Source organism: Pollicipes pollicipes, unplaced genomic scaffold, assembly GCF_011947565.3.
Source record: "Pollicipes pollicipes isolate AB1234 unplaced genomic scaffold, Ppol_2.1 Scaffold_4740;HRSCAF=5597_pilon_pilon_pilon, whole genome shotgun sequence".
Lineage (NCBI taxonomy): Eukaryota > Metazoa > Arthropoda > Thecostraca > Pollicipedomorpha > Pollicipedidae > Pollicipes > Pollicipes pollicipes.
In genome coordinates, this window is record NW_023596545.1 from 12,170,169 (window position 1) to 12,182,483 (window position 12,315).

General features: G+C 56.8%; 1 protein-coding gene across 8 annotated transcripts; it reads left to right on the plus strand.

Moving 5' to 3' along the window:
• The first annotated feature begins 42 nt into the window (after positions 1-42).
• LOC119098931 (TATA-binding protein-associated factor 2N) lies at positions 43-10,908 on the plus strand. 8 transcript variants are annotated; one of them, XM_037221977.1, is made up of 17 exons: positions 43-58; positions 1,369-1,518; positions 2,196-2,368; positions 2,920-3,030; positions 3,319-3,553; positions 4,092-4,163; positions 4,727-4,813; positions 5,085-5,168; positions 5,442-5,522; positions 6,299-6,379; positions 6,612-6,695; positions 7,405-7,470; positions 8,382-8,394; positions 8,824-8,972; positions 9,084-9,376; positions 9,558-9,613; positions 10,329-10,908. In XM_037221977.1, exons 1-17 carry the CDS (start codon positions 49-51, stop codon positions 10,426-10,428), a joined length of 1,845 nt encoding a protein of 614 aa, XP_037077872.1. In that variant the 5' UTR covers positions 43-48; the 3' UTR covers positions 10,429-10,908. The 8 variants fall into 8 exon arrangements, with proteins under 8 accessions (XP_037077872.1, XP_037077873.1, XP_037077874.1 ...); XM_037221978.1 differs by having other exon boundaries at positions 8,848-8,972; XM_037221979.1 differs by lacking the exon at positions 6,299-6,379.
• The last annotated feature ends 1,407 nt before the right edge of the window (positions 10,909-12,315 follow it).

A 12,315-nucleotide genomic window follows, 5' to 3' on the forward strand; every position in this document is an offset into this window, starting at 1 on the left:
ATTCATCGGTTATTTCACAATTCCCCCACGTCTGTCTTTACCGCAAAGATGGCGTCGGGTGAGTTCAGTGGAGGCGGGCTCCAATTATATCGTTTCATTGAAATGTTTCAAAGTGTTTAGATCACTACGAATGTCTGAGTTAAAATATTTACTGTTCCCTCCTGTTTTTGATATACCTAAGGCCGGGCAGTATAGCGGTGGTCGGCTAAATCGGGTCCTGCTTGGCGCGTCGTGAATGTCGCACCATGTGTCGTGTGGTAGGTCTCGTTCCCGAATGATACCTGTGAGCCGAAAAGATCAATTGATGTGCAGTTTGCGTGGTTGATGGGCCAGAGAATGATGGCGATATTTGGTTTTTGGCAGCCTGATCCCATATTTTGCAAGACAATTCTAAGAATCCATGGGAGTACTGCACACTACATTTGTGTGGCCTTGAGGCTCTATGGAGTTCATTGATATCTGGTGATGAAGTTAGACATTTTTGTGTTTGGCTGGGAGTGCCCTAGCTCTATCATTTTTGTAACTTGAGTGATCAGAAGTGTTAAGCAGTATTCACTCATGTTGAACCTTCAACTTATAAATATGGGTTTAAAGCTGACTAAATCACTCCATAATCACTGATTGGGCTAGATGGTATATCAAGTAAAGGCTTCAATTGCCTTGTATGATAGTTACTAGAACAGCATCTGCATCATCTGCCTTTGCATACCATTTTAAGTTAAAAGTGTTAAGATGGTGAAGCACAGGCAACTTTTCACACACATACCATTTTAAGGAAATAAAAAAATCTTGCTGAATGCTAGATGTAAGTATAGAAGGTGGTCACAAAATGAGCATTGCAGCCAGTGTGCCTCCAAACAATAATATTTCACAAATTGTAAGAGCTGAGAAATAGAGCTATAAATGTTTTCTCTAACATATATTTTTATAAGATATATTCAGTGATGTTTAACATTCACTGTGGCTGTATCACTTGGATTGAAGACATTAACTATACCTAGGGAAATGCATGATGTTGCCAAGAGCCAGCCAACATTGAGTGATGTTTAGCATTGACTGGCTGTATCACTTGGATTGAGGACATTAACTGTATCTGGGAAAATGCATGATGATGCCAAGAGCCATCCATTGGTTCATAACAAATATCAGTGGACTGCAAGAAGTTTATTATGGCATCATGACCTCAAAAATAAACAGGACTAAAACTATGCACAGCATTTAATACATGGCTCATTTTGCTCTACTTTGTCTGCACTAACTGTAATCTGGCTTTTGTTGCCAGTAGATTATAGAAAAGATGTGATTTTTTGAAGTTTGTGATGTCATTCCATGTGCACTTTGAAAATGAAGGCTGTGTCTAATCCACAGCTGCAGGTGGCAAGAAAGGGAAGAGGAAGAAGGGAGTCTCCCTGGATCTGAATGTGTTCCTCCAAAATGAAAAAGGCGCTTCTGATGGCAAGGCCATTGTCATCACCAAGACTGGTGGCAGTTCCTGGGCTGACCAGAGAGATGACTTTGGTAGGTCCACCTGCTAGAACATCAGCTTGTATTTATTGGCATGTCAAATTACATAAATCATGTGGATGTGTGAGATGTGTCAAATTGTCATGCAATCACAATTACAAATTAAGGCCTCCTTTATTGCTGAAGACATAAGCAATGCAATATTTCTGTTATTTTGAGCCACCATGTTTTATTTAAAATGGTGATGCTTTATTTGGGTCTAGAAGAGCTTTAATTTCTGTCATTTTGTTGCCTTTCACTGTGCATACTTGTGGTTTCACTTTGCTCTCATGTAATGCCACCTCTTGCTGCTGCCTCCTCTCCACCATACACATGCACCTACACTAATGTCTGCTCTACAACATAGGAACAGCTGTTTCAGGACACTAGCATTATTCCAAAGCCAAATTCACACTGTACCCTCCATCCATTCAATGTTGCGCATACTGCTGTCTCCACATGTTGTCAGCAGCATTTGTCAACATAACAATAGTTGCATCTGGACTGCTTGAGTCCAACCATCCTTTGTGACCCCTTTTGACTCCTTTTCACCACTTGTGAGGCTTTTTGACTCCTTGTGATAATATTTTGACTCATGATTCTTCTCATGCTGCACCTGTTCGCCATTACTGTGCCCCCCCCCCCCCCCCCCCCCCCCATCGCGTCTGGCATGTCGATGGCGCCCTCCGCAGACGCTGAGCCGGAGAAGACGGTGGTGCTGCCCACTGCGCCCTCCAGTGTGCGCGGTGGCATGAGTGTCGACCTCGACCGCATTCCCGTCAATGGGCCCTACAAGGTGTTCCTGGCCAACGTGTCATACGACGCTGACGAGGACATGATCTCCGCCATGTTCCAGGGATTGGATGTGAGTTTCGGATGGGACGTGTTCGCCCACTGCGATCTTGTGGACATTGTGTGGTAGGAAAATTGTGGGTCACAGTTCTCAGATTACATGGCAAATTTTGTTTCAGGCTCCATTGTCTTGTTTTGACTGCACTTGCCAGTGTCGTATTCCCCATGGATTTTTTTCTGCTATGTCACTGTTATGCCTTTCATGAGTTCATTCCCACATACAGATCATGGTTTGTGATGGTTGAACTTCACTCAGCACTGAGCATGGATAGACCCAGAAATCTCTCCAAACATTTGCACAACTTTTTTAGGAGCCTGATACCCAAGCCTGTGTCAACATAGCCAGTTGTTTGCCTTTACGACCTGGCGTACCATACGGTGTCTGAAACCCGAACCTGTGTCAACATAGCCTGTTGTTTTTCTTTACAACCTGGCATAGCATTCTGTGCCTGATACCAAGCCTGTGACAACATGGCCAGTTGGGTGCCTTTACAACCTGGTTGTTGTGTCCCCACCCGGCTTGGCTGGACGCGTGGCCTGACGTCGGCCCATTGCGCGCCTCAGGTGGTCAGTGTGCACCTGCCCTCGGACAGCACCGGCCGGTTCAGAGGCTTCGGCTATGTGGAGTTCAGCAACCGAGAGGACCTGATCGAAGCCCTGCAGATGGATGACTTGGTGAGCTGTTTGCTTCACTGTCAACTGCCAACACATTTTGATTGTTTGGATTGGCATTTTTGATTGGCAGTTCCTTTTGGTCAGTTGTGTGGCTTCTGTGTTCTGGGGCCGGAGTCCATTCTTGTTTGCTTGTAAGTGTAACATAACAGATAACCAGAGCCATCCAGAGATAACATACAGATAACCAGAGCCGTTCTCTGGAGCCCTCCTTTCCCTCCCCAACTAGCTGCCCGCCAGCCTGTGCCCCGTCTCCCCGAGCGCTCCTGACCGGTGCCGCCGCCACCGCAGGAGGTGGGCGGGCGCAAGCTGCGCATCGACCTGAAGACGCCGAGCGAGCGCGACCAGCGCGGCTTCTCGTCGTCGTACCGCACCGACGGCGACCCGGACCGGGCCGACAGCGACTGGCGCTCGGGGCCGCGCACCGAGCCGGCGCGCCAGGACCGCGACTGGCGCTCGGGCGGCCCCAGCCGCGACGCGCCCGACCGCGGCGGCGAGAGCGACTGGCGGTCCGGGCCGCGCTCAGGTACGCCGCGCGGCCGGCGCCGCAGCGGCGCGTGCGACGAGAGGGCCGCGCACGGAGAGCGCGGGGCCTGTGTGCAGGTGGCGGGAGGACGTGTGTGTGACGTGACGTGGCCGGGCTGACATCGGACAGGACGGGCCGTCCCTGGCGCGGCGGGGTCCCTAGCTCCTCCCCGCGGATGGGCGCGGCCGTGACGCAGTCATGGGTGCCAAGCAATGCCGAGCCGAGAGGCGCTTCATCAGCATGACTGGTGGAGACGGCGGAGTTCGGGCCGGTGCATTGGTACGATGACTCGGTGGGATAACATGGGGAGGCTTTTGGCTGCCGTGCGGTGTGGAGCTGCTGCCAACAACACTGTATTCGGCTGTGAGCAACTCGACGCGTGCGCTGTCACTGTTTCCGCTCGCTGTCCGCTTTTGCTGATGCCCGCCGCGTTGCCAGGGTGTCGTGTTCTCAGGCCACAGTTACGACGATTCCTACAGTGTATTCCAGCAGGTATCGCTCCCGTGGTCGTAAGAAAAGCACGCCTGGTTGTCGGCAGATAACCGCGGCGGCTTCGGGGGCGACTTCGACCGTGACCGGGGTGGCTACGGCGGCTTCGGCGGCCGTGGAGGTGAGCCCCCCTCCCTCAGGCACTCTGCGCCGGCTCCGTCGCACGCGTGCCGCGCCGACGCTGGCCGGTCCTCGCGCTACCTTCGCGCGTTTCAGTCCCAGCCGCTGGTGTCTGTCAGCTGTGCTGTGAGTGCTGTCAGCCCATAACAGACAGTATGCTGAGTGATTAGCTTAGCGCGGCGACCCAGCCGGCTGCCATGGGCCGCGCGTCACTGTGGAGTGATAGTGGGGCGCGTGCGCCGCACTCGGGGTGGCTTTCCACCACCATATGGAACGTCACGCTGGGGACCAGCAGATGTACGTATTGATCCAGGGCTGTTAGATGGGTCGTGACGCATTTCAGCTTATCAATAATTCGCGGTGGCGTGTTTAGGGACGTGCTTCTCGCTGATGGTTTGTTGCATGACACGTCGTCATGTTGCCCTGTAGGTGGCAGCACATGCATGCATGGGCGGGGTGTAAGCAATTTCAGATGTATGCCCGTATTAACGGCCAGCTTGCGGCCATTCGGACCGTCACCGAGGCGTACGGCCGGACTGAGACCTCCCCATGTGGCCATTCCAGACCGGGACCAGGGGCCGACGATGGCCAACCGCCCGGGCAGCAAGTACGAGGCGGTGCCGTCCTTCTCCGACTACGGCCGCGGCGGAGGTGGGTGTGACGGCGGGGCCTGGTCGGGTCGGTCGCCGCCACGCTGACCCTCCGGATCGGGATCCGAGGCGAGGCGCGCAGTGCAACTGCCGCAGCCAGGCTCCAGGCTGAACATCACGCCCGGTTTTGCGCGTTGCTGGGGTCGACGGCGCGCGTGTTTGATGCACTTTCCTCAGGCTGCTCGTGTGAAGTGGAACTCGCAGAGTGCCTCGTCTCGTCCTGCTGAGCGGCCGTCGTAAGGCGTATTTTAACGTAACGTAACCTGTTGTAGATCGAGGTGGTGGCGGTTATGGTTATGGTGACAGGCGAGGGGACGACCGGTACGGAAGTCGAGACGACCGCTACGGGGATAGAGGTATGGCCACGCCCTCAGTGGGGCGCTTACAGCCTTGTCCTGTGATGTGAAAACCTGATGTGTTGGAGCACTCCTATTCCTTGTGACTCGCATGCAAGGCAGTCTCGTCTTGATGGGTCTCTTGGTCTGCGGGCTTAGGAAGCCAGTGGAGTTTCTCAAGGCCGCGTCCGAATTTTCTATACGAACACCTTGTCGCTGCGGGACACTGCTTTTCCTCAGCTTCTGTCAATTATTTTGACCTCACCTAATTGACCGTAACGTAATCTGTTGTAGATCGAGGTGGTGGTGGTTATGGTTATGACAGACGAGGCGACGACCGATACGGAAGTCGAGACGACCGCTACGGGGATAGAGGTATGGCCAGATCCGTCTCTGCGCCAGTGCAACGCTTCCTGGGAACTTGCCATGGGGTTGGCGCCTGATTTCTGAAAGTGGCCTCGTCGAACCCGCTGGTCGAAACATTTGAAATTATGTGTCACGGTATGTTGTTTGCGGCTGGGCTATTGGTGAGGCTTTGTCACGTGCTAGGTTCTGGATGAGTCACTAGCGGAATGATGACTGGATGGACGCCGCTTTTCTTGAGCTGCCGTTGTGGTTCTTTGGCCAAGGGTGTGATTGCTGAGTTTAAGGTATTTTGCGCTATCGTTTAGTGCTTGTATGGCTCTCGTTGCATTATAAGCTATTGTGCGATACGCTATTTGCCAGACATTGTAACGTTAGGAATGCTGCGCAGCCGATTGCTTTTTTAAGCATAACACGTCGTCCTCGAAAGAGGAGAACTTCCGTTTCTTTTCTTTCTTCACAAGATGACGCATCAGGATATCAGGCTCGGCCCATTCTGCGCTGTATTTTACGATGCCGCATGTGCATCACCAAATCAAGAAGCTTGGGTGATTTGAGTTCTTCGAATGCTTTGTTCTTTTCATTTTCCTTCGTCGTCCCCCCTCCAGAAAAAAGAAGCCGCCCCAGAAGACAGAAGTCTGAAATTGTCACGAACTTATGTTCCGCTCCTCTTTTGTAACCCACCCATTGTCTCAATATTCCGTTGAACATCATCACCAGGCTGCGTCTTAGCAATAGCCGCAGGACTCTCCGATAAATCTAACGCACCGTAACGTAATCTGTTGTAGATCGAGTGGGCGGTGGTTATGGTTATGACAGACGAAGGGACGACCGTTACGGAAGTCGAGACGACCGCTACGGTGACAGAGGTATGGTGAGACCCACGTCTGCACCAGCTCGCCGCTCGCGCCGAGCGCCGTGGTCCATGCTCGCCGCGCGTACGCTAGAGAGTGTCCTCGTCGACATTCGTATCCGGCTAGAGAGCGAATGCTGTTCCGTGCCAGCGTGTGGACCGATGAGCGGCTGACCCGCTTGTTTGGGCGCCTACGGACGCCGAAGCGAGGCCTGGATGCTGACGCAACGCTACGTAATCTGTTGTAGATCGAGGAGGAGGCGGTGGCTTTGGCTATGACAGACGAGGCGACGACCGATACGGAAGTCGAGACGACCGCTACGGGGATAGAGGTATGGCCCGACCCACGTTTTCACCAGTGTAAACAACAGCAATTTGCTTCTGGATGCCAACTGCCGTGATAGCGTCGTACGTTCGTGTTTCGTGGGTCCTTTCCTCAGTTGTGGTTCATGCACTCTATGCGGTTAAGCAAAGCCTTACGCCAGAGAGTGTCTAGAGAGTAAGCATTGGAAGTTGCGGGAAGAGATCGCCTCCCTCACGCTGACTGATATGTTTGAGCTATGCCACTGATTTCGACCGGTGCTTCAGCCGATACCAGCCATCAGAGGCCAGCGGGAGGCGCCGCTCTCTTGCGTTGCTCTGTCGCGTTGCTCGGTATCCATGCGACAGCGCTCTGCGGCTCTGTCCGTTGGCCTCACTCGGCTTAGTTCGTACGACGTCGGCTGCGTCCCGACATCTAGACACTCCTTTTCAGCGGGTATTTCGAGCGACGTTAGCGTACCAGGCGAGCGTGCCTCCCTGAGCCATCTCCACTCGTGCGGCGGTCTGCGCCGTCGGGGCGCCGCCAAACGAACGCCGCACTCTATTTGTGTCGTCTCCTACGCGCCGCTGCTGAACTGTTTACATAGCACAAGTGGGTGGCCGTGATGCAAAGCGACCGTGATGCCCTCGCCGTCTGACAGCTAAGGCCGCCGAGACGCGGCGGAGCGCAGCGCTGGCACCGGCCCGTCGGCTTACGCGTCGTTTGGCCCGTGCTCGCAGACCGAGGCGGCGGCGGCGGCGGCTTCGGCTACGACCGACGGGGGGACGACCGCTTCGGCGACCGAGGTAGGCTGCCGGTGGCGGCCGACGCGGGTGTGCGGCATGGTCGCTTTAAACAGAGGGACGCGACGCACGGGCGCTCAAAGGGTGTGGTTAGGGAATGCGTGGGGAGTGTGATGAGTGAATGCACGGAGGATACAGGGGGTGCCAGTCATCGCTCGGGCTGCGCACGCAACGAACGTGGGCGACCGCTGGCGTGCACGGAATGATGATGATGGTGATGTGCACAGTGTTGATGACAAAACGCACGTGTTTTCACTGAACGGGGAAGTGCACGTGCCAGCTCATACTTTGGCGAGTTGATATTACAGTAAAGGTAAAATTAAAATTGCCGTTGTGGCGTTGTCCTGTGTTGCTCTGCTATTAGGCTGCGCTCGCTTTCATTGCCTGCGTGATTTGGAAGGCGACTTCGATATTTGTTGCATTTGTTTTTGCGTCGTCACGCAGAACTGCTCAGTGTATTCGGGTGCGTCGTGCTATCTCCTTGAAGAATTTGCACTGCGTTCAGTCGTTCTTCAACGCGTACAGTAAACAATGTCTTCGTGCGAAAGGTCAGTTGACGTCAGGGGGAGAATGGACCGTGCCGAGCATTGCGGCATGTTCAACTTTTGCCGCCAAATGTTGTGGTCCACCTGGGATTTCACCATCAGATGGTAGAGGTCGAGGCTCACAAACACTGCTTAGTATTATCCCTGATAACGGAAATCCATCCATTGCCAGAGTTGGAATTAAATCTAAAAAAAAACATCATACCATACAGGTTTTGGCACAGATGGGACTCTGCGGGCGTTTCTGTACTCTGATCGGTGCTGGTCGCGTGTCCTGTCCCATCCCGCCTTCTCTGCCCCCCCCCCCGCGCGTCTGACCTCTGACCTGGCCGCCGCGTGTGACACGGTCTCCCGTCTGCCCTGTTCCAGGCCGGGATGACAGGTAACTGCGCCGGCGCGCCGTCCGAGCCGGGGCGGCGGGCCGCCCGTCAACTCTGCACTCGGCGGCCGGCCCGGCTGGTGCGGCTGCATCGGCCAGCGCGTGACGTCCGTTAACTAGTCGATCAACGTGACTTGGCGCGGACGGCGCTCCCCAAACTGCTGCACCACCGCCTCTCCCCTCCCCGCGCTACCCACGTTTAAAGGGATGTGGCAGCGCGGGGAACGGCATCCTTTGAGCAACCTGGTACACGCGATGAACTTAAATCAGCCATCATCAGTCGTAAATAAGATTCCCCTCTAGTTATAAACGTGGATCACAAAAACTCGCCATTGGTGCTGGAGATTTGCCAGTAGGCTTGTGACGGTCGCTTGCCGCGATTAGGCGATTCAGCTGTGCTCTGCAGTCACGCCTGGCGGTTCTGTTTCTCAGGGACGGTCCGCGGTATGGTTCCAGGGACGGCCCGCGTGATAGCAGGGACGGGCCGCGCTACGAGCCGAGCGACGGACCGCGCGGTGATTCCAGGGACGGCCCCCGCTACGGAGGCAGGGACGGACCAGACAGCGCCGAGGGCTCCACAGGTGAGCTTCGCCTCCGCGCCGCCGGCACCGCTGACGAGCGTGTTCATCCGAGCGGCGCTGCTGGCGCCGCCGGCCGGCCTAGTGAGTGACGTCACGCCCGCGTGCCGGCAGCCGACGGCGACCGGGCGGCACCGGCGCGGCCCAAGCTGAACCTGAAGCCGCGCTCGGTGCCGGCCGAGGAGATCGGAAAGCCGGCGGCGTCCAGCAGCATCTTCGGCGGAGCGCGGCCCGTCGACACGACGGCGCGCGAGCGCGAGGTGGAGGAGCGGCTCAAGGGCCTGTCGACGGAGCGGCCGCGGCCGCCGCCGACCGACGGCGCGCCCTCCGGCTCGCAGCGGCGCGCTGAGGCCTCGCGCGACATCCGCCTCGCCGACGGGCCGCCGCCCAAGCCCAAGGCTGACCAGGTGAGCCTCCGGCGCGGTGCTGGAGGGAGGCTGGAGCGCGGCTGGGCTCGGATGGGTCCGCCGCCTGTCGAGTGAGGCCGGCGCGACGAGGCTGTAATGAGCGTCCCGTGTTGTATTGATGGTGCTCTTGTGTGTCGCTCCGCGTGCCTGCCCTCTGGGTCTGACGATGCTGTCGTTGCAGGACGAGCGGGCGGCCAGTTCCGGAGAGACCAATGGGAAGGCGGAGGGCGCCGAGAGGTACGTGTTGCGCCGCCCTGAGGACTGGACACGGCCGTCTGTCGCGTCCGCCCCACACGGGCCCGCACGCCCCTAGCGGTACCGTGCGTGACGCGTGAATCAACAGACCTGCTGAGACGCCGCTGTCGCTGGGGCACGCAGGGTGGCGATGTGTCTGACGTCGTGAACTCCACATACGGCGTCAGTCTGGCCTCTGTCAAAGACGGCGTGCATCCGGTGTTGGCGAGTGAGCGCTCGCTTACGCGTGACCGTGTCGACCTTCGACCCATCGACCAGCCTGCGGCCGCCTGGTGCCAGCCGACCACTTCTTGACGTCTGCGTGTGTCCTTGTCCTTGTGTCTGTCCACACTCTGTCGACAAACCGCTCCTTGATATGTACATGTCTGGGATGTCGATGCGTCTGTCCCCACGCTGTCGACAAGCCACTCCTTGACGCCTGCGTGTCTGGGGTGTCCTGATGTCTGTCCGCTCTGTGTCCACTCTGTCGACAAAACACTCCTATGTCCACAAACCACTATATTTGTCCACGCTGTCGGCAAACCACTCCTACGTGTCTGGGGTGTTGGTGTGTCTGTCCCCACATCACCAGCCCACCACTCCATGACGTCTGGGAGGCTGTGTAACGCCGCATAGCGTCGCGCAGTGTATGGCCGGGCCGTGCGGCTGGAGCTCTCGCGCGCCCAAGCGTCCGCCCTGACACGGCCTCGCTCGACAGGCGGGAGCGGGCGCCGCGCCCGCCCAAGGTGCTGGACGAGAAGCCGGCCGAGTTCGCCCAGCCCACCATGTACAGCGCACTGGCCGAAGAGGACGACTAGGCGGCGCGGCAGAGGCGCCGACACGAGCGAGCCGACCGCGCACGGGGCGCGCCACCGCCCGCGCGGCCACGCGCAGTGGGCGCCGACCGGGCCCGGCCGGCGCGCGCGAGACGGGCGGCGCCCCGGGAGAGGAGGCAGCGCCCCTGTCGACCAGGCGGCGCTCCGGTCGACCAGGGTCGGGCCCGAGGGGAGCCAGGGCTCGGAGTCAGGAGGGCGCGTCGCGTCGCGGGGAGGCGGGAGAGGACGGAGTCGGGGCCCCGAGTCGAGGAGGCCGGCTTCGAGTCAGGGTCCGCCGGGCGTCGCGCAGCGGGGCGACCCGGCCGCCCGCCAGCGCTGGACGTCCGTCGGCGCTACTTGTGCTATAACGCCGCTTGCGGGTGGAGCGTAACAGCCCGGCACGAATATTCTCTAAATTGGTAATCGGACGAGGGTACTTTTGTATTCTTACGTTGTTTGGCAAATATATGTCCTAGTAGCGTGGCGCCATGTTTCCATGACGACAGTGGTGCTGTAAAGACGATGACGATCTGTGCTATTGGTAGTGGCGCGCAGCGGGCGGATAGCTCGTGAGCATGCCACGCAGAGGCCGTTCCGTACGCCGAGATCATGACGTCCACTCTAAGTGGCTGCGAGGATGCACGGCCGGGATGAGGGGGGGAGGGGGGGGGGGGGTTGCGAGTCTCCTACCATTGCCATCTTTGCCCCCAGAAATACTGATCGCGAAGTCTTCAGAGTATTAATGTGGGGTAGTGTCTCTGATACCGGTTTGTGGTGGACATAGGTCGAATAGCAGGCCCAAGCCAGGTCAACATTCCATGATGGGTCTAGCAGCAGTCACAAGCGGCTTTGTTTTGCATCCAAGACAACGTGATTAGAGGACGAATCGTCAGCCAGTAAGCAAGGCGACTCGGGAAATATTCGCGATGTAGAGTGATGATAACGTGCTTGTCGTTATTTGTGCTAAAAAATCATCACTGAATCCTGGTCGAGGACATTGAACATGACGGAAACAGTCAAATCAAAGTCAATTTTCTGACAAACCTCACCGCTAACTCCAATTGAAATATTTCACACAACTGGCCACACGCGTCCGAGCTCACAAACGTATGCATTTTGTCGTTTCTTTTGTTTCTCCGTTCCCCAGCTTCCTCAGTATCCTTCCGCGGACGGCGACGCCGGCCTCTGGCTGCTGGATATTGCCATGGCGCGTGGGGCTGGGGTCAACCCGACTGACCACTGCGTTCAGCGAGAGATCTAACAGGCCTCCGAGTACGTGGGCCTTCACTGGACGGCAGCTCTGCCGCGGCACAGGCGACGCGGAGACGTACTGTTTCGTGCGTTGGTGCGGCCGGTCCGTGGCCGAGGCAGGGAACACTCTGTCTGCCAGGACGATGGCTTAACATTTTGCCCACTCGTTTGGTCTTTTGTTTGCTCCTTATTCTGGCGTCTCGTTTTCTTGATAGAATGCGCACCATACTTCGGTGTAGGCAACTTTTAGCTTTGCTGCCATTTGAGAATGGCGAAGAGGGCGGGTCTGTACCATCTACCACCCACCCCCTCAGCTCCAATACGGGCACCAGACATCCGTGTCTTCGGGTCTGTTACGGTGGGACAGGCCCCTGACATACAATGCGTTTCAGGCGTTTCAGAAGTGTTCGCCATATTGAACACACTAGGCATGGCGATGCAAACGCCATGAAGTAGATCCCTCATAGGATAGTTTTTGCACCGACGGATGTTCGCGCCACGCGGCGATTACGCGCAATGTGTGGCCGAACACCAGCCATGGTGCCGGGGCTGTGATCCGCGCGACGCCCACGCACGCGCAGTCTTCTGCGACAAAGTGCGTGGAGGCACCTGCGTGCGGCCACGTGCGTTAAGGCAGTC